We start from the raw sequence: 21,440 nt of genomic DNA on the forward strand, positions 1-21,440 counted from the left end.
TCAGAGACTGGGGTAGCACAACAACAACAACTCCAATCTGAAAAGTCTACCTGAAGTTGAATCAAATCAGGAAAACATCACTCACCTTACACAATGCTATTTTGCACCATATCACACTGACAACATCACACACTAGTAGAATTGTGTGCACTCCTACTGGCTAAACCATAATATACTGTACATTATTAGTGACCAGGGTTGGTGATTTTTTTAATCCAAAAAATAAAAAAATCCATTTTTTTTTTTTTTTTAATTCAATTTATCTGATTTTTTTTCTCTCTGTTTATTATACAGCTAATATTTCAAAGGCAATATACTGAATACTGTACACTTCATGTCCTGTCTAACCACTGATGGTTCAGGCTGAAAGCCACTGCCCAGAATCCAGACATAAAGGTATTGCTGTTCAAGTGCTGTCTGTACACTACTGGTTAAGGCTGAGTTGCCAGTGGTAATCAAGACAGCATATTCCAAAGTTGATTATATTACCACACAGAAAAATATTACGGATATCATTATGACATGGCCTTAAGTGACCCAGCACCGCCTACCCAGTGTTATGGCTTGGGTTTGTGATTTATGGCTCAGTATTTTAGCCTACCCAGTGTTATGGCTTGGGTTTGTGATTTATGGCTTAGTATTTTAGCCTACCCAGTGTTATGGCTTGGGTTTGTGATTTATGGCTCAGTATTTTAGCCTACCCAGTGTTATGGCTTGGTATGGCTCAAGTATTTTAGCCTGATGGTGGGTTTGTGATTTATGGCTCAGTATTTTAGCCTACCCAGTGTTATGGCTTGGGTTTTATTACCACAGAATAATATTACGCTGATACTATTATGACATGGCCTTAAGTGACCAAGCACCGCCTACCCAGTCTTATGGCTTGGGTTTGTGATTTATGGCTCAGTATTTTAGCCTACCCAGTCTTATGGCTTGGGTTTGTGATTTATGGCTCAGTATTTTAGCCTAGCTAGTCTTATGGCTTGGGTTTGTGATTTATGGCTCAGTATTTCACATGTACAAATAATTCCAATACTTAGTGACACAAATGTCAAAATATTTTTTTTGTCATACAATGTAGCAATTTCTAATGGCACCATTCTCCAAATTATGACAACTTAATGCTTAAGTAACTGAATAAATGAATGCCAACACAAAGTTATACACAACTTTTATAAATTGCCAGATTTTTTTTTTTGTTAAAAAAAAAAAAAAAAAAAAAAAAAAAAAAAAAAAAAAAAAATATTTAATCAATGCCAACCCTGTGAGTGACAGGTGAAGAATGAAACTGCTGAGCTTAAAGGGAAAACTAATAAGCCTTTGGAAGACTTCACCTATGTCCCAAGTTATCACCCTAACCCAGCTTCCCTTATTCACAAGGGGCGGGGGAATATCTTTAACAAGGCTCTTGCATCTGTGGGGACATGAATCACAGGAGAAAGGTAGCCCCAGGTACATTCTCTTCCCCACCTGTGCCTTAGGAGGCATGAGGCAGCTTGCAACAAAGTGCTAAGTGATATATTCTTGTCACATAATATTAGTGAGTATAATCAGTGAGGGATGCCCCTTCCTCTCTTCCTTCCCTTCTCCCTCTTCTATCTTTCTTTCATTCCTCTTCCTTCAGTCTATGGTGACATTACACTGAGTGACAAGCCAAATGGTTTCCTGTACACCAGGAAACCATTTACTACACTAGGTGGTAACCATATACCCAAGTTTTGGCGCTGGTGGTTTAGTGGGTAATTAAGGTGCTCTAATTAGACTGAGCCGATGTTTATATCCAAGGGATGGTTGGGGTTTCTTGCTCACGTAATGCCACTCAAGGATGAGTGAGGCTGGTCACTCTCATCTTAAATATCGGGACCAACTTACTTAGCCCCGGGCTCCTACGCTCCTCATGGGACAACACTGGATTAGGTGATGAATGAATGAATGATAATCAGTGAGAATAATCAATCACCCTGACCTGTTTTCCCCATCACACAGTAAGTAGCAAGTGTTACAAAATTATAACGATGGGAAGTTCTCACCCGTTGCATATTGGTGATGGTGATATATTAGGGAAGACACCTAATCCAATCTTGCTGTTTGAGGTGAAGTATGTTTGTGATGCTTCCCTCTCAACCTTCACCATTCTCATCTATCTCTGCAGCCTCCCACCAATCCATTTTCTCTGGTTCCCTGTCTTGCCACCAATCTTCCACCTCCACATCCCAGGGCTCCACCATATCAACTCCCAGCATCTCCACTGTCCAAGCATCCACCACTCTGAAAGCAACACTGCAATGAGAAATGACACGACCAAATATAAGTACAGTCAGTCCTCCGCTAACACAGGTATTTGCTCCTGCACCAACATCACATTAGGCAAATATCGCATTACAGGAACTCTTGAAAACCCCTATTTCCTCCTGCACCCCTGCCCAATCTCCACTTTTCCCCCTTTGTGGTGCAATTTTTTTGGTTCTCCCCAATTTAAACCTTCCAAAAGCATTAATATGGCTATAAAAAATACATTAGGTCAATAGGACTTTATATTTATTGAACTTTATGAGGAGAAGAGCAGACACATGTCGCCGGAGATGAGGTAGAGGAGGAGAACACATTAAAATCCTTCAGTCTCGCAACACGAGGCAAGCTGAGGAGGATGGTGCAGGTAGGAGTGGGCCAAGTGGGGAATGCGGGAGGCGGAAGGGAGGTAGGGAGGTCCTGACTAGTTGGGTGGCTGGAGGAGCGAGAAAGGTGAAGCACGATTGGCTGGCAATGATATCAAGTATTGTCAGGCTGCGTGTCGCACACTGCGTCACAGACCGCCCGGTTCAAATTACAATGTTACACTAACAGTGCCCGCAGTAGAATGTACATTTCCTTCCAAAAAATCGTGCCGTGTTAGATCAGTATTGTGCTACAGCAAACCGCGTCAGGAGAGGATTGACTGTACTGTTAGAATGGCAGCTTAATGTCACAAGATGAAAATAAATCATATTGGGTACTAACCTATCTCCACATACCATCACTCAAAAAAGTATCCTTATTAAAGTGACGTGATGCATTCTGACACAACAGACTGCTCCAATCACTCTATTCATTGTTAAGTCCTTTGTTCACGTAAGGATACATTCTTGAGTGATAGTCCCGTACTGTATCCATGAACTACTTGAATATCTATTATTGTGGTATACTGTAAAAACCACAGCTGGCAAAAATAAATAAATACTGTAAAAAAAAAAAAAATACAATGAAACTTTGCATAAACAATCTTCAAATATAGTAAGACCTCACTATATGTAATGGACTAATTGGGGCCCAAGCCAGTCCGAAAAACGCAAAATTCCGATAAAAGCGACATCCAGACTTCCCCCTGCTAATTCGGATTTTTTTCCGATATATCAGGCATTAATCCGGATCGTATGAGCGTTTTTAAACTGTTTTGACTACCACTGTGGTACTGTACTGTTATAACTTCATTACATTAATCAAGTGGTATAATATATATAATAATACTGTACTGTAATGTACACTGATAAACATGTCTTTTATTTACCTTATTGTGGTGAGCATACCTGAAGTGCTCAGGCAGTCCGGACTACTGCTGGCTTTATCGGACTTTTTCCGATATACAGGAATTTAGTCTGGTAGCTCCTCGAGTCCGATAAAAGCGAATTCCGGTCTATTGAAGTCCGTTATATCGAGGTTTTACTGTACATATAAATACATGGTAAAAAAAAAAAAGTGGTTCCCATCAACTGTCATCATGAGGTTTTTGTGTGAAGAAAGCACATTTTTTAAAACAGAAAAAGTCATGATTCTGACAGCACATTATGGCTACAATTTAATGAATTACATGCTTTGGGCAGCATGGGCAAGTGAACCTGCACCATGAAAGGCAAAACAAGAAATCAGAACTCTCAGGCATGAACCACTATCCTCCAGTGGGGCCCAGAAGTGGCTGCACATTTTTTTTTTTTAAGATTAGTGAAAAGTGACAGGCCTCTTTTGGCAACAGAAATTAAAAATTCAGCAAAAGTTAGCCTTAGACAAAGGATATAAACCCTGTAGGAATAAAAGAAAGTGCGATACATTTCTCCAGATTTTGAGAGAAATGCATTTATGGGAAAACAAAAAAATTGCTGTGATTACACAATCTGATATTACAAATTCCAAAATAAACATGGTAATTTCTCTGAACCAAGGCCTTTCTAAAATTAATCAATGAGGACAAACAAATCCGGTCTCATTTAATGCTCTGACAACTATTTACAATAATTTCTCCAACAGAATGAATCCCTCAGACTCCCACATAATTTAAAATCATGTCAGTATTCCCATATCCACTACAACTGATATCCTGGGTGTTACTCTAAACACCAACCTAAGCTGGGCAGCTTATGTTAGATCCCTTGCTAAAGATGCTTAAAAAAAACAATTGGGACTTCTGTACTGAGTTCGTGAGTTCCTAACTGACGAGCAGTTGGCCACAATGTACAGAAGTCATGTGTGTTCTCAGACTGAATACTGTTCACCACTGTGGAGTGGATGTGGAGTGCTTGCATTGAGGCAGTTGGACAAAATTTAAGATAAAGCCATTAGATTAATCAATAATCCTGCCATTACACAGGACCTTCCTCCATTATCAGTACATAGAGATGTTGCTTCTTTAGCATTATTTTATCAATATTTTTAGTAAGTGCTCTGACGAACTTGCTTCAATTGTGCCTCCCCTTCACATTTTTCCTGAAATACTCAGGCAGCTGGGAGCCCCCATGAATTCACACTCTCTCCCCCGCAATGCAGAACCTCTGCTTATCAAAATTCATTTATCCCCAGAACTACTACTCTCTGGAATTCACTTCCTGGGAGTTGTTCCTCACAAACATTTAATCCACTTTTATTTAAATTCAGTTGTTATAAATATTTCATGAATGCAAGATGCCTTTAGGCACATGGACTTTTTTTATTTCCTTTGTTTTTTCTTCCTCCATTCATTCATTCATTCTCTCTCTATAAAAAATACGTGGGGGGGGGGGGGGAGAAAAAGTAACTGGGATAACTTGGAGAAGTCATACACAATAAGTTTTCAAAAGATGTGACCAGCATTCTGCAGAAAATCAGTGATGCAATTTTCAAGAGATGATCAGCACTGTGGGGGAAAAAAAAAAAATCTATCTACTGCCAGACGTCTTAATCCTGAAAGGGGAGGTCATGAACAAATTGCCTCCATGTCGCCCTGTCCCTGCCATTTCACTGCCCTGCTCTCGCTCAATCTCCCCTCTCTCATAAACCACTCCATCTCATCCTTGGCCTCCCCCTTCCTCTTCCACCTCACTCCCATACTCTCCTCATTAGTCTTTCACTCTCCATCCTCTTCACATAGCCAAACCACTGCAATGTATTTCTCCTAATGCTTTCATCACACCCACAATGCTCCTTCACTTCCTCTTTTGTCAGTCTCTCCCTCCACCTAACTCAACATATCTTTGCTGAATAATTTTAGTTTATATGTTTGTGAAGTAAGATTATTATTTTGAATTAAGATTATTTCTGGCCACCTCTTACAGGATTGGGGCGTATGGCAACAGAAGATAGACAGATGGAGAAATAGACAGACAGATAGATATGGACACTAACCCACGTGGTAGTTGTCAAAGCAGGGTCTGTTAATTAATCATAGTAATCATTCTTCCGCTGCCATACCTCCACCAATACCATGCACTTCCCAATGCCACACCCACCCACCTAACCAACCATGGGTAAACATCACCACCATACCCAGCCAACCAACTATGGACATCATCATCATCACCACACCCACACAGCCAACTATGGGTATATATCATCACCACCACAGCCAACCATCATCATCACTACACCCAGATCATCACCATACCCACCCAAACCAACTATGGATAAATATCATCATCACCACCATACCCAGCCAACCAACTATGGACATCATCATCATCACCACACCCACACAGCCAACTATAGGTAAATATCATCATCACCACAGCCAGCCAACCAACTATGGACATCATCATCATCACCACATCCACCCAACCAACTATAGGTAAATATCATCATCACCACACCCAGCCAACCAACTATGGACATCATCACCACCACATCCACCCAACCAACTATAGGTAAATATCATCATCACCACACCCAGCCAACCAACTATGGACATCATCATCACCACATCCACCCAACCAACTATAGGTAAATATCATCATCACCACACCCAGCCAACCAACTATGGACATCATCATCACCACCACACCCACACAGCCAACTATGGGTAAATATCATCATCACTACAGCCAAACCAACTATGGGTATATCATCATCATCACCACAGCCAACCAACTATGGGTAAATAACATCACCATTATCATCATCACACCCAGCCAACCAATTATGGGTAAATTATCATCACCACCACCACCACAGCCAGCCAACTACAGTATGGGCAAATATCATCATCATTACACCCAAATTCATCCACCTCTTCTAGTGCTGTATTTATATTAGTTTCGCTGTTACGATTTAAATATCTTCTCAAATAGCACAGCCTTGTAATGAAAGGGTTAATGAAGGATATTAACCGAATTACTGATCACTCCAAGTCTCTCCCAGCCTCCGGTTCCTTCTTCTTTACATTAAAAAATAAAGTAAAATAAAATAGTCTACACAAGTATATATATATATATATATGAATAAAAATCTTGATGCCACATTAACAGCTGGCAAATTGTGAATATATTGAGAGAGAGAGAGAGAGAGAGAGCGCCATTATCTACAGTATCTAGACTATTATGTATTTTATCTATCTATCTATAGCCACAAATCACCTCCAAGTCAGTCTATCCCCTGCCATTTTGCTGCCCTTCCCCCAACTCACACCCCACTCATATTCCTCTCTGCTCAATTATTTATCTATCTAGACTATCTATTATGTATTTATATCAATCTATCTACAGTCAGACGCTTGAATCCTGTAAGGGGTGGCCACAAATCGCCTCCATGTCGCCCTGTCCCCTGCCATTTCGCTGCCCTCCCCCCAGCTTACACCCTCCCCTCTCATATACCTCTCTGCTCAATCCCCCCATCTCATCCTCGGTCTCCACATCTCTCCTCGTTAGTCTCTATCCTCTCTACATGGCCAAACCACCTCAATGTTTCTCCTGATGCAATAACTACTTTTTTTTAACTTTAAAACTTATGACTGTACGAAACTAGAGCCTTAAATAAAGTCTCCTTGGTTACTATTCCAATTTATCCATCTTTAATTGGGATACTATCTTAAATACTAAATAATGTTAACAGGAATTGAGACCCTAGTTACTATTCAAACTTGCCAAGCTTCAAATAACTGCTACAGGATACAGAAATATGTATAATGTAAAAATGAGTCTCCTTGGTTGCTAGTCAAGATCATCTCAAAACACTGCAGGAGAGAGAGAGAGAGAGAGAGAGAGAGAGAGAGAGAGAGATAATACATACCTGAAAAGTCTTCGTTGCATGAATCCAAACCGTCTTCTTGGTCACTTGAATTCACACCCCCGTCTTCTTGGTCACTTGAATTCAAACATCCATATATCTTGAATCCAAACACCAGTCATCTTGGTTGACAATTCCCTATGCACTGAAAACCAATAATAATAATTAATAATGATAATAATTTGCTATAATAATAGCAGTAGTAGTAGCAGTAATAACTGTAGAAGTAGTAGTAGTAATAGCAGTAACAGGTGGTGGTGGTAAAGGTAATAAAGCAATAATTACCAAACAATTGCCCTATTTATAGGTTAACCAGTAAAAATAACATGATACGAAAACCCAAGCACATTACTAAAACTGTATACCCAACCTAAAATGAAAATATGGGGAAAACCCATTCAGTACGACTACATGCTTTCAACCACCAAACCATTATGCAGCAAAAAAAAAAAATCGTTAAGCTCTAACTCCAAATTATGCCATGAATATTAAAATTTGGTGAAAAAAAAAAATCAAAACCAAAATTTCTATAATCTACGTATATTTCAGCCGCCCACTACCACCATCCAAGGCCAGTAAGTCTTATCGGCCTTGCCACCATCGCCATCTTGAATGCCCAGCAGCAACACTGGATTACCACTAATTATGCTGCTAGTCACGAAAAAGTGCCATGGAAAGTATGAAAGGGGCATAGTATTGTCTTATCCTATATGTGAGGTGCAGGAAATAAAGTGGAAAAAGGGAAAAAGGTGAGCAAACTACCTTACGAGACAATGGCCTGGCAAAATTCAAACGACGTTGACGGTTTAAACTTTCAAGAATAATCCAGTTTAATAGACTTTTACAAACCTCACAGCAAGTCAAGAGTCCAAGAGTGTTTAATATAATACAAGGAACTCGAATTAAAGAGTAAAAAGAAAATTAAACGGGCGAAAAAGGAAATTATGCTTACCCACATCAATACACATCCTCCCTCCAGCTCCGTGCATCTCAGAGTGAGCCGGTTGCTGTTTCCTCCACCCCCCCTGGCCCCCCCACCTCCCTTCTCCCCCTTCTCTCCATTCTCTCCACCTCCCCCTCACCTCTTTTTCAGCCCTTCCACGCCAATATGCAGTTTTCTATTTCTTTATATTAATTTATATGGATGTATGTAAGGTATGTGTCCATGTATGTGTATGTATGAATGCGTATATTTCCATTTTCATTTGAATTTCAGTCTGGCAGAAGTCGGTAGTTTCCTCCACATCCCCTCTTTCTCTCCATACCCCAGTTTCTTGACTCCTCCTTCTCTCCATCCCCCTCCAGCCCTCATTCCCTCCATCCCCCCCTCTTATTCCTTCTCTCCTCTATTAGACTATGAAGAGATGGATATTTAAGCTGAATGAGGCATTTTGGGGGAAAAGCAAGCAACTTACTTTTTCATATGGATTTTGAGGTGCTGAATACGACCAGGGGTGTTGCTAAGCGATACTTTGCCATTTAAGGGGTCAAATTAAAGGTCAAAGGTTATTTGGTGAATTGCGGGTTTTTCCGTTATATTTGAGATAAGACACTGCTAAAATTAACATAACTCCATCAATAATGCGGATAGATAAGTCAGCTAGGACTCATATTGTAACTAAGGAAATTCTTTATTAGATGACATTATCATTTTATGATTTCTCTCATAATATGAGTACTTGAGGTCAAAAACTTGCGTGAACCCTTGGAACCTTATATTTAGTCCCTACCTTAATTTTGCTCTCCACTGACTAAAAACCTGACAATATAATGTATGTGTCCTAGAATCATTTGAAAGACTAATGATATGGGTAGTTTTGCACTAAAGGAATCCATGATCTCTCATACAGGGACTGTGATACAAAGGGTCAACTTCCAAACTCCCGTAAATTAACATACAATTGCTTTTGATAAAGTCTGTATTCCAACTGGTAGCTTATATTACACATCACTGTACTACCTGCAGTGCATCTCCCCCCCTTATTACATCTGCAAGCAGCTGTGCAAGGAAGGCTTGCCCATTTGCATGAGCACTTGTGAGTACTGCAGCCCTTGGTGCATCCACAAGAAACTATGTCTCTACATGCTTTAGGAATGGGAGATAGTGTAGTCAGCACTGGTCTCAGTTTTCCATCAGTATTCTTCCAGCCACAGGTAGTTGGCAATGGCAGTGAGGGGATGGGAACATGTGCTTGTCGCCATATGAAACATGAAGATTGGCCTTTTGTATATAACTTTGTATGTAACTTTGCCGCATCACTAGCTGGAGGCAGCAAATCAGGCGATTTACACTTAGAGAACAGGTACACACGTCCCTTATCACATGTGTCATGTGGGACTTTGCAGACTTTTGCAGATAAATTGCTCTGCCTTACGAAGCCCTTCATCTGAGATGGTGCTCTTGCACTAACCATGTAAGAGCAATGTCTGAGGACTTGCTGTCTGTTTGTGATTTTTCAGCTTCTCGGAAGAACCGTTTCAGACGAGTTGGATGACAACACCCCTCTGCGGCTATCATATCATTTGTATCTGCAATGCGCACATATACACGATGCACTTATTTGGCCCTTGCGAAAATATTTTGACTCATATTAAAAGTACTGATATTGTTAGCTTCTCGAGTCCTGACAGAATAAACACAATTTCCAGTTCATTCTTGGTGTACAACGACGCAGCAAAGGCGGACCTTCCTTTTTGTGAGATGATACAGTAGCGCTTTGCAGGATCAACTGTTCTCTCTTGCATTTTGCATCTATCTTCTTTTTATGTGTGTAATTTGCGTAACATGTCAGTCTATGGTACTGTAGCTTTGGTACTTCAGATGAACTATTGAATATGGTGGTCAGTCTATCAACGGCATCTCTGAATTCACAGTCCCTCAATTTTCTCCTCTGTTCTGTGGCTTGTTTCAGTGCTTCTAGACCTACTGATGTCGCGTCACTAAGAGGCCATTCTCGTGATGAGTCTTGACAGATTATGCACCGGTTAAGGGACATCTATGGTTGCTGCTTCAGGTTCAGAATGGACTCCATAGTGTCCTACAGTGAAGAAAATACAGTTAATTCTCTTATGGCAGATGTTTGGAGGTCTGGGACTCGTGGAGGTTGTGTTGAAGGCCCCTCACCTCAGCCTCAAACTGACCCTCTGAAAGCCCCCTCACCTCGATGCCACCTTCACCTCAGCACAATGTTGGAAAAAATGACAAGACAGCATAGGAACATTAAAAGAAGAAATTTGAGGATATAGAAGTGAAGAGTGGACAAGAAAACAAAAGAGGAAAAGGAGCAAGAAGAGAAGGAGGACTTATGAAGCAATTCAAAGCAACAGACGTCACGAGTGTATACAGGCGCGGGTGGGCATGGAGGACCCCGTTGTGGATGCCGACCTTCTACAAAACAAGTGACAAAAATTGTATGGCCGCATCTGCCAGTTGAAGAGAAGAATACAGCAAAGGGGTGCCGTTAGAAAGGAGAAACCCCGCATCCACGAACGAACGATGCTGTACAGGGAAAGTGGGGTTCGAGATGTCAAGCGGGTGTGGGTGAGGGTGGGGTAAAAGGGGGGAGTTTGGGCAGAGGTCAAGAACCAAATGTAATGTGATAATTTAGCTTCATACTTGTTTCATGGACCCGAGAACCATTTGGAAAACCACCTTCTTTGCTCCACTCCCTCCAAGAATGGTAACCAGAGGATAACATACAGATAAAAAGAAAAATGCTGCCATTTTTTTAAAAGCACGGAAAACGGTCCACTTATGGCCCTCTGTATCTCAGACCCTATATGAGAGATCATCAATTCCTTTTCTGCAAAAACTACCCAGAACATTAGTCTTTCAAATGAATCTAGGAGAAAGACATTATAGTGACAGTGTTTTTAGTCAGTGGAGATCAAAATAAAATAGGGAATAAATTTAAGGTTCGAGGAGTTGACTCAAGTTTTTACCTAAAGTACCAATGGAGAAAAAAAATCACAAAATGATAATGTCACCTAATACAGAATTTCCTTAGCTACAATATGAGTCCTAGCTGACATATCTATCCGCATTATTGATGGAGTTATGTTAATTTTAGCAGTGTCTTATCTCAAATATAACGGCAAACCCCGCAATTCACCAAATAACCTTTAACCTTTAATTTGACCCCTTAAATGGCAAAGTATCGCTTAGCAACACCCCTGGTCGTATTCAGCACCTCAAAATCCATAAGAAAAAGTAAGTTGCTTTTCCCCAAAAAATGCCTCATTCAGCCACAGTTTCAAGAAATCGTACTAGACTATACACTATTCCCTCCACAAAAAGCCTGCAGAATATAATTTATCCCTTTTCCTCCCTCCCTCGTTCTCCACACCCTCCCCCCACCATCCCTCCCCTTTCCTCTCTTCTTCTCCATCCCCCCCACCGTCCCTCCCCTTTCCTCTCTTCTTCTCCATCCCCCCCACCGTCCCTCCCCTTTCCTCTCTTCTTCTCCATCCCCCCCACCACCCCTCCCCTATCCTCTCTCCTTCTCCAGCTCCCCCACCACCCCTCCCCTATCCTCTCTCCTTCTCCAGCTCCCCCACCACCCCTCCCCTATCCTCTCTCCTTCTCCAGCCCCCCCACCACCCCTCCCCTATCCTCTCTCCTTCTCCAGCTCCCCCACCACCCCTCCCCTTTCCTCTCTCCTTCTCCAGCTCCCCCACCATCCCTCCCCTATCCTCTCTCCTTCTCCAGCCCCCCCACCGTCCCTCCCCTTTCCTTCCCTCCTCCAACCCCCACCCTCCCTCCACCTTCCGTCTACGGGGTTCTATAACATTTACTTTCACTGATACTAAATGATTATATTCGTCAGGATTTACTTAGGTGATTTATTAAGGCTTTATCCATTCTCCCAGGTTCGAAAATTAGATAACTGAAGAAAATCATATGGAGATTTTTAGAATAAACGGAAATTAGGTAACAGGTGTTACTGCTACTACTACTACTACTGCTGCTGCTGCTGCTACTGCTGTTGCTATTTCTACTACTACTGCTGCTGCTGCTTCTGTTATTTCCGCTACTACCCTGAAAGGGGTGGCCACAGACAAATCGACTCCATGTCGACCTGTCCCCAGCCGTTTCACTGTCCTGCCGGGACCACCGAGAAGGAGGACGCAGATAGATTATATCCTATGTAGGAGATGCAATTTGAAAGAATTTAGTGATTGTAAGGTAGTGCCAGGGGAGAGTGTAGTAAGACAGCATAGGGTGTTGGTTGAAAAGATGAGTCTGAAAGTGAAGACAAGGAGGACAGTAAGAGCTGAACCAAGAATTAGGTAGTGGAAGCTGAAGGACCAAGACTTCAGTAGTAAATTTAGGGATGAGGTGAGCCAGGACTTCGGAGGCAGGGAAGACGAGGACGGATGGGTAGTTATCTCAGAAGTGGTGAGGGAGAAAGCCAAGAAGGTACTTGGGGTGACATCGGGACAGAGGAGAGAAGACAAGGAGGCTCGGTGGTGGAATGAGGAAGTAGAGGATAGCATAAATAGGAAGAAGCAGGCAAAGAATATGTGGAATGGGGAAGTACAGGATAGCATAAATAGGAAGAAACAGGCAAAGAATATGTGGAATGGGGAAGTACAGGATAGCATAAACAGGAAGAAGCAGGCAAAGAAGAATATGGATAGACACAGGGACGAAGAAAGCGTTAGGGAGTATAAGGAGACGAGGAACGTAGCCAAGAAGGAGGTTGCTAAGGCAAGAAAAGGCATACCAGAAGCTGTACGAGAAGTTGAATAGCAGAGAAGGGGAAAAAGACCTGTACCGATTAGCCAGGCAGAGAGACAGAGCTGGGCGGGATGTGCAGCGTGTTAGAATGATAAAGGATGCAGATGGCAATGTACTGACAAGTGAGGAGAGTGTACTAAGAAGGTGGAAGGAGTATTTCGAAGAGTTGATGAATACAGAAAATGTGAGAGAGGGCAGGTTGGAAGAGTTGGAGGTAGTGAGTCAGGAGCTGGAAGAGGTCAACAGAGAGGAAGTGAGGAATGCCGTGAAGAGGATGAAGGATGGCAAGGTAGTGGGCCCAGATGGTATACCAGTGGAAGCATGGAGGAGCTTAGGAGAGATGGCTGTGACGTGGTTTACCAGATTGTTTAACAAAATCCTGGAGGGTGAGAGGATGCCGGAGGAGTGGAGAAAAAGTGTTCTAGTTCTGCTTTTCAAGAACAAGGGTGATGTGCAGAGCTGCAGCAGCTACAATGATATAAAGCTGATTAGCCATGCAATGAAGATATGGGAAAGAGTGGTGGAAGCTAGGCTGAGAAGAGAAGTGAGGATTTGTGAGAAGCAATATGGTTTTATTATGCCAGGGAGAAGTACTACAGACGCCATATTTGCTTTGAGAATGGTGATGGAGAAGTACAGAGAAGGCCAGAAGGAGTTGCATTGTGTGTTTATAGACTTGGAGAAGGCTTATGATAGGGTGCCGAGACAGGAGCTGTGGTACTGTATGAGAAAGTCAGGAGTGGCAGAAGAGTACGTGAGGGTGGTGAAGGACATGTACGACGATAGTGTAACAGCAGTGAAATGTGCAGTAGGAATGACTGAGGGTTTCAAGGTGGAGGTGGGATTGTATCAAGGATCGACTTTGAGCCCCTTCTTGTTTGCAGCGGTGATGGACAGATCGACAGATGAGACTAGACAGGAGTCTCCGTGGACAATGATGTTTGCGGACGACATTGTGATATGTAGTGAAAGTCGGGAGGAAGTCGAGGCAGAACTGGAGAGATGGAGATATGCACTGGAGAGAAGGGGAATGAAAGTAAGCAGAAGCAAGACTCAGTACATGTGTGTAAATGAGAGATGACAGGGGAACCGTGAGGCTGCAAGGTGCAGAGGTGGCAAAGGTAGATGAATTCAAATACTTGGGGTCAACTGTACAAAGTAACGGAGATTGTGGTAGCGAGGTAAAAAAAGAGAGTGCAGGCGGGATGGAGTGGGTGGAGAAAGGTGACAGGGGTGATCTGTAGTGAGGCCAGCCATGTTGTACGGAATGGAGTCGATACCACTGACAAAAAGACAAGAGGCAGAGTTGGAGGTAGCAGAATTGAAGATGTTGCCTTTTTCACTAGGAGTGACGAGGTTAGACAGATTTAGAAATGAGCATATTAGAGGGACAGAGCACGTACGTCAGTTTGGGGACAAAGCTAGAGAGGCGAGACTGAGATGGTTTGGACATGTGCGGAGGAAGAATGAGGAGTATGTCGGGAGGAATATGCTGGAAATGGATCTACCAGACAGGAGGAAGAGAGGAAGGCCAAATAGAGGGTTTATGGATGTAGTGAAGGAGGACATGCGGGTGGTAGGTGTAACAGAAGATGCAGAAGACAGGAGACGGTTAATCCGCTGAGGCGACCCCTAAGGGGAGTGCCAAAAGGATATGATTGCGTTACGCATTAATGCACATATTTCGCTTGTATATTTACGTCATAGCCCTTGTCTTCCACAGCCTATATAGCCATAGGCGCTAGCAAATACACTTCTCAAGCCACTGTAGGAGTAAACATAGAGTGGAACAGTGAAGGACACGTACAAAATTAACAGTGAGATAGAGATTTATGCCTAGGACTGGGACAATTCAGATAGAAGCTTCTTTCATGACACTGTCTAGACCATTTTTTCAAGGCAGCTGACAGAGCATTGCGTATTACGCCATTAACAGGGGCAGTGAGTCATAGGTCGCCATTTTCAACTTGTCCGAATCCCACTTAACAAGTTAGTACACAAAATAACCACTTTGATTACTCACAAATACAAGATCATGCGTAATGTAATATTTTCACATGTTCCTTTGTAAATTTTACAGTTGAATATTACTTTTATTGGATAGGATTGTAAAGGCAATAGTTTCGGACGCAATGTTTTGTTTACACGAGCTCAGACGAGGAGGTGTGGAGTCTGCAAAGTATTATAAATCTGGTTAATTCTCCTCAAATCTGGTTAATTGACAGTCATATCCATCGTAAACTAACATCATATTTTAATTCAACACTAGAAAACACCAAGGAGATCATCGTTCGAGGAGCATTGCACGGGACTGAAATTGTACAGGAAAAATCTGCAAATCAGCCACAAATAAGACTGGAATACGATGCCTGTGGGAGCTGGAGGACTGTTAACTTCTAAACCGTAAGTAAAAAATGTTTGTGGGTGACATATATGAAGTCTTAATTAAAAAGCAATGTAACAAATTCAGGAAATACGCAGCAGAGGCCTTTTCTGGGGTTAACGTTGATTGGTTTCATGCATGGCTGGTAACTTTTAAACACTTGGTCAATGTTTAATGTACCACTGTTTATATATGCCAATTTGAATAAACATTATTATTGTTATTATTATTATTATTATATTATTAACATACAGATCAGAGCAACAGTGTGTAACACTAGGCACTGCATCCTGTTGCATGGCCCATATCTTGTGTATGCCCATATATTCATTCACTTAATTAATCATTTTTCCTGTATTTAGTTGGCTGTCGTATATTTTTTAGCGTTTAGATGTTTCTGTTTCTGCTTCCCTTAGATTATCACATTTTAGTGTGAGCAATACAGTTAGGTGGTAATTATAGTATTGTAATTGCGACCTCAGGCTAATAAGAACATGAACTTGGTGGACTGCTGGCTGAGGGAAGCTACTGTTATATTATGATTAAATATGTTAAAACCTGGATTTGAGTGACCTCTAATACTTGTACAGGAATACACAGGTCCGTACTGTAAATGTTATACATATGGGTAGCCTTGTTTTGATGTGTTTAGATATAACTATTCCCACTTCCTTTTATATATTTTCTTTAGAAATCCAGTGTAGAGTGAACTACGGCATGCAGTGTTATATTTACCTCCCATTTAACACTATCTTGGAGGGCTCAGGGCCCCCCCTCCCTCGGGCCCTTGCCCCTGTGATTATTGCCAGCTGCCTGCCCTCTCCTCAGCCCTGAACATAATCTAGCCAAACCTAACCTAATCTGTTCTATCCTAACGAGCTACTTGGAGACAGGTTTAGGGACTGGATTAGCCTGTTAACGTAAGACATTTCTCCAACAGGAAGCCGTCTGCTGAAAATGTGCGATGCCAGAAGTGCCTGGAGCTGGGTCACTGGACGTACGAGTGTAAGGGCAAGCGAAAGTACCTGCACCGAGCCTCACGAACCTCCATGCTTAGTAAGAGATTGAAAGAGGAGAAGCAGGAACAGCAGCTGGATCATTTGTAAGTTTGAACATGCTGTTATTGTGTATTGTCATTTCAATTTTCCTTTTTTTTATGATCTTTTATTCCATTAAGGTGTGTGGAATTATGTATCTATCGTCATGTTAATATCTATCTCCATCTATTGCCAGATGCCTCAATCCCATAACGGATGGCCACAAACAAGTTGCCTCCGTGTTGCCCTATCCCATGCCACTTCACTGCCCTGCTCCCAGCTCACACACCCTTCTCTCTGATACCTCTCCACTCTATCCTTCCATCTCATCCTCAGCCTTCCCCTCTCTCTCCCTCCCTCCTCACTCACATACACTCTCCTCATTAGTCTCTCACTCTCCATCCTCTTCACATGGCGAAACCACCTCAGTGTATTTCTCTTAACATTTTCTATCACATCCACATCCACACCACAATGCTTCTTCACTTCCTCATTTGCCAGTCTGTCTCTCCATGTAACTACACATGCTCCTCTGTTACTCCTATTTATATTCTGTTACTCCATTAAGGTGTGTGGAATTATATATCTGCAGTTCTTTTACACTAACTTGATCCAGATTTTTCTTTTTAGTTTTTTTTTAAAGTAGCAGTGGCAGAAAAGCACTGTGCAAAAATTACTCTTTTTAAAATCACTTTGTATTTAGCTTTTATGCTATGAAAGTGTGTGATATTATGTAGCAATAGTTCTTTTTCATTAACTTAACGAAGATTTTGTTGTAGCTTATTAATTAGACCAGCAGGTATCTAAAAATTGCATGGAACAAAGCTTAGTGGCAGAAAAGTACTGTATACCCTTTTTTTAAATCACTTTTTAATTAAGCTTTGTGATATTATGTAGCAATAGTTCTTTTCCACTGACTTAGCAAAGATTTTTATGTCATTGTAGCTTATTAACTAGACACCAGGCATCTAAAAATTACATGAGGTTAACGAGGCTAATGCACTATAATGGCACACAGCATGAAGACCAACGCTTGATCTTCCTGTGTGCAGCAGAAAAATCCACCACCACCACAAAAGTCAAAAGTGGAAAAGGTACCAGGATCAGTTGTTCTTGCTTGACCCTGATCCAAGTTTCTTTTTGATTTGATCTCTTCTCTTGAGCTGGTGTGTCAGGGGTGGCACTATAGTACCCTGGGAGCCTACCATTCAGAAGTGTGTCCAATTTCGTATCATACACGAATCATATTACAGGTATTATGCATGGATGTACAATACATGAATATTAATATACACAAACTCATTATACACGAATCACTTGCATTTCATGTTATACACGAAATCAGACTCACTTTTGAATGGTAGGTTGCCAGGGCACGATAATAACAACCTCAGAGTCGCGCACCATGACTATAGTTAGAAAGATTGCTGAGTAAAACCCATAGGACCTCAGTAGCCAGATGTAGGTGGAGGGCTTTGTACCTCTCATCTTGTTTTTATTGAATGTTGTGGTGTCTCAGAGGATACGTGAGCTGCAAGTTATGTCGTTTAACCTTTTAATGTAATTGGTTTTTAGCTGTGTTCTCTTTACCTTCTGTTTGCAGGTAGTGTGTAATGTCCTTTTCAGTTTCGTCCTGTGTGGTTAAATATTTGTACAGCATTATCATAGTTCCTCTCTCTCTGTCTCTCTCTCTCTTTTGTGTGTGTGTGTAAGTGCATTTTTTTTTCAGCCTGTCTTCATAACTTACATCCCATTCAGTCTCTCTTCATTGTGAGTGTGTGTGTGTGTGTGTGTGTGTGTGTGTGTGTGTGTGTGTCTATCTGTTTGTTTATCCATCTCTATCTGTATGTCTGTATTTGTTGTGTGTATGTGTGTGTGTGTGTGTGTGTGTGTGTACTGTGTGTGTGTGTGTGTGTGTTTTCAGATGTCATTCCATACACCTGAACAATATGCAGATGTTAGTTTAGTAGATAATATATTGTTATTTTGACTATACCTTCATCAGTACTGTATATTTATATGTTTCTTGTATACTGACTAACAGTATATACAATTTCTTAACATTTCCACCATAGACCATATTTTTTGAGTTGGTATATATATTTTTTTGTAAGTTGCATATCTCTCACTTTGTTTACATCAGAAAAAAGATGGCCGCAGAGAAGGAGAAGCTACAGAAGCAGGAGAAGAAGAAGAAGAAGAAGAGCTCAAAGAAGCATAAGGATTCCAGTGATTCCGATTCTGACACCTCTTCCTCCTCCTCCTCCTCCTCCTCCTCCTCGGATTCTGATTCTGACTCCTCTGACTCTTCTTCCAGCTCCTCTTCCTCCACCTCCTCCTCTTCCTCCTCCTCATCCTCATCATCAGATTCCTCTTCCTCTTCTTCGTCAGAGGATGAAAAGAAAAAGAGGAAGAGAAAAAAGTTGAAATAAATCATACGCATGGTAGATTTTTATTAATGTTGGCGTATGCTTGTAAATTTGAGTGTAGGCATATTTTTACAAACTCTGTGCATACTGTGAAGAATATATTTGTATTTTTCTTGGTATAGGTGAGATATGCAGGGTTTCTCATGCTACAGAATCATTATTTGTAGTGATAAGAAGCTTCCTAACACCTCTTCTTTAGCTGTTTATTCTGCAATCGATATTTAGAGTTATAAGAAGCTTCCTAACACCTCTTCCTTAGCTGTTTATTTTGCATATTATCTAACACTCTTTTTTTATGGCTTATATATAATTCAAATACTGTGTGTCATTTGAATATCAGGATAATTTAAGTCATTAATATACAAGAGGGTTTTAAGGTTTGAATTTGACTCTATTTTGTTTTTATTTCTTGGAGGGAACATATGGCAAGCTGGCCTTTGGTTCCTTCTTCCTTGCATAAAAAAATAGAATAAATAATTAAGGAAGAGATGTTACAAGCTCTCCAAAGGTAGTTAATATATGATCAGTAGTTTTTGCTTGTCTTCTTCCCATGTTGGTGGCAGAAAAGAGGTTATAGATAGGATTTTATATCATTTAAAGATCAGGGGTTGATATTTTGATTCTTTCTCAGACTTAATGAGTAGTAGTAGTAATAGTAGTAGTAGTAGTAATAGTAGTAGTAGCAGCAGCAGTAATAGTAGTAGTAGTAGTGATCACAAATTGTTCTGTGTGTAGTCTAGCCAGTATTCAAACTATGCCTGTTCTTTTCACGCCACTGATCTATAGTCAGATGCCTTACTCCTGGAAGGGATGGCCACAAACTAATTGCCTTTGTGTCATGTTGTTGTTATTATTATTATTATTATTACTACCATTATTATTGTTATTATGATTATTATCACTGTTGTTGTTATCCATCCATCCATCATCCAATCCTACATTACCCTATGAGGATCGTACGAGCCCGGGGCTAGGCAGTTGGTCCTGACAGTTAAGATGAGAGTGACCAGCCTCACTCATCCCTGAGTGGCATTGCATGAGCAATAAACCCCAACCACCCCTTGGATATTAACCTTCACTGGCTCAATCCGATTGGAGCGCAATAATTACCCGCTAAACCACCAGGTGCCATAATTTGGTTATATGGTTACCACCCAGCATAGTAAATGGTTTCCTGGTGTACAGGAAACCATTTGCCTTGTCACTCAGTGTACAGTAGAGTCACCCACAGGCAGAAGGAAGAGGAAAGAATGAAGGATTATCATTATTATTGTATTATTATTAGTAGTATTAGTATTAGTATTAGTATTATAATTATTAGCATTATTATTATTATTAGCTCCTACGCCCCTCATGGGGCAATGTAGGATTGGATGATGGATGATGGTTACTGCTACTGCTACTACAATTGTATCACCACTACTACTACCACTACCACTACTATTGTACTACTACCACTACTGCAGTGTGTATAGCAGGACAGATTTATACATCATACTCAGCATTTAAACCCACATCCTTTATGCTTGAGATGATTTTTATGTTTTTTCCGTCAATTCTCACTCACACATATCATTATTCATCCCTTGTTCCCCACCATTCATTTATAATTCTTGAGTTTTTTTTTTTATACAAGGAAGAAGGAACCAAAGGCCAGGAGCCCACAAACCGTTCATTCCAAGAAAAAAAACAAAAACAATACAAAAGAGAGCCAGATTCAAGATCTGTTCATTTTGAGATGCCTGGACACACTGCGTTTGAAAGCCTGGAGATCATAGGAAGTAGGAAATACAGACAGAGGGAGACAGTTCCAGAGTTGACCTGTTGCCACTATATTGACAGTTGTTATGGTGTGGTGCAGTGCGGCTTGTCATGATCACTGCTAGAAGGAAGAGAGAGTATAGTGAAGGTTTATAACTGGAGATCATAGGAAGTAAGAAATACAAACAGAGGGAGACAGTTCCAGAGTTGACCTGTTGCCACCATATCGACAGTTGTTATGGCGTGATGCAATGCGGCTTGTCAGGATCACTGCTAGAAGGGAGAGAGAGTATAGCGAAAGTTTATTGTTTATCCCTAGTACACTCAAGCCTCGATTTAAGGGACTAAATGGGGAATCAATTTGTCCCTTACTTGAAAATGTCCCTTACTTGAATATGTCCCTTACTTGAAAATGTCCCTTACTTGAAAATGTCCATTGTTTTACCACATATAAAGACAAAGTTATTATAAGATGCAATGATTGTTTCACTTATCTTACTTATTTATATGATTATGAATATTATTTTACCGGTACTGTATAAGAAACGTGTGTATAACCTAGACATTACATATCATTTTTGAATGGCCTC

The 21,440-nt window shown here is 41.1% G+C and overlaps 1 protein-coding gene across 1 annotated transcript; it reads left to right on the forward strand.

The window, feature by feature from the left end:
- The first annotated feature begins 15,477 nt into the window (after positions 1 to 15,477).
- LOC145411887 (uncharacterized) lies at positions 15,478 to 19,296 on the forward strand. Its single transcript, XM_080281854.1, has 3 exons — positions 15,478 to 15,643; positions 16,564 to 16,725; positions 18,804 to 19,296. The coding sequence occupies exons 1-3, from the start codon at positions 15,606 to 15,608 to the stop codon at positions 19,090 to 19,092; spliced, it is 489 nt and encodes a 162-aa protein (XP_080137980.1). The 5' UTR covers positions 15,478 to 15,605; the 3' UTR covers positions 19,093 to 19,296.
- The last annotated feature ends 2,144 nt before the right edge of the window (positions 19,297 to 21,440 follow it).

Source organism: Coenobita brevimanus, chromosome 11 (assembly GCF_032717465.1).
Source record: "Coenobita brevimanus isolate Jiangsu-jjx chromosome 11, ASM3271746v2, whole genome shotgun sequence".
NCBI classification, from domain to species: Eukaryota; Metazoa; Arthropoda; class Malacostraca; order Decapoda; family Coenobitidae; genus Coenobita; species Coenobita brevimanus.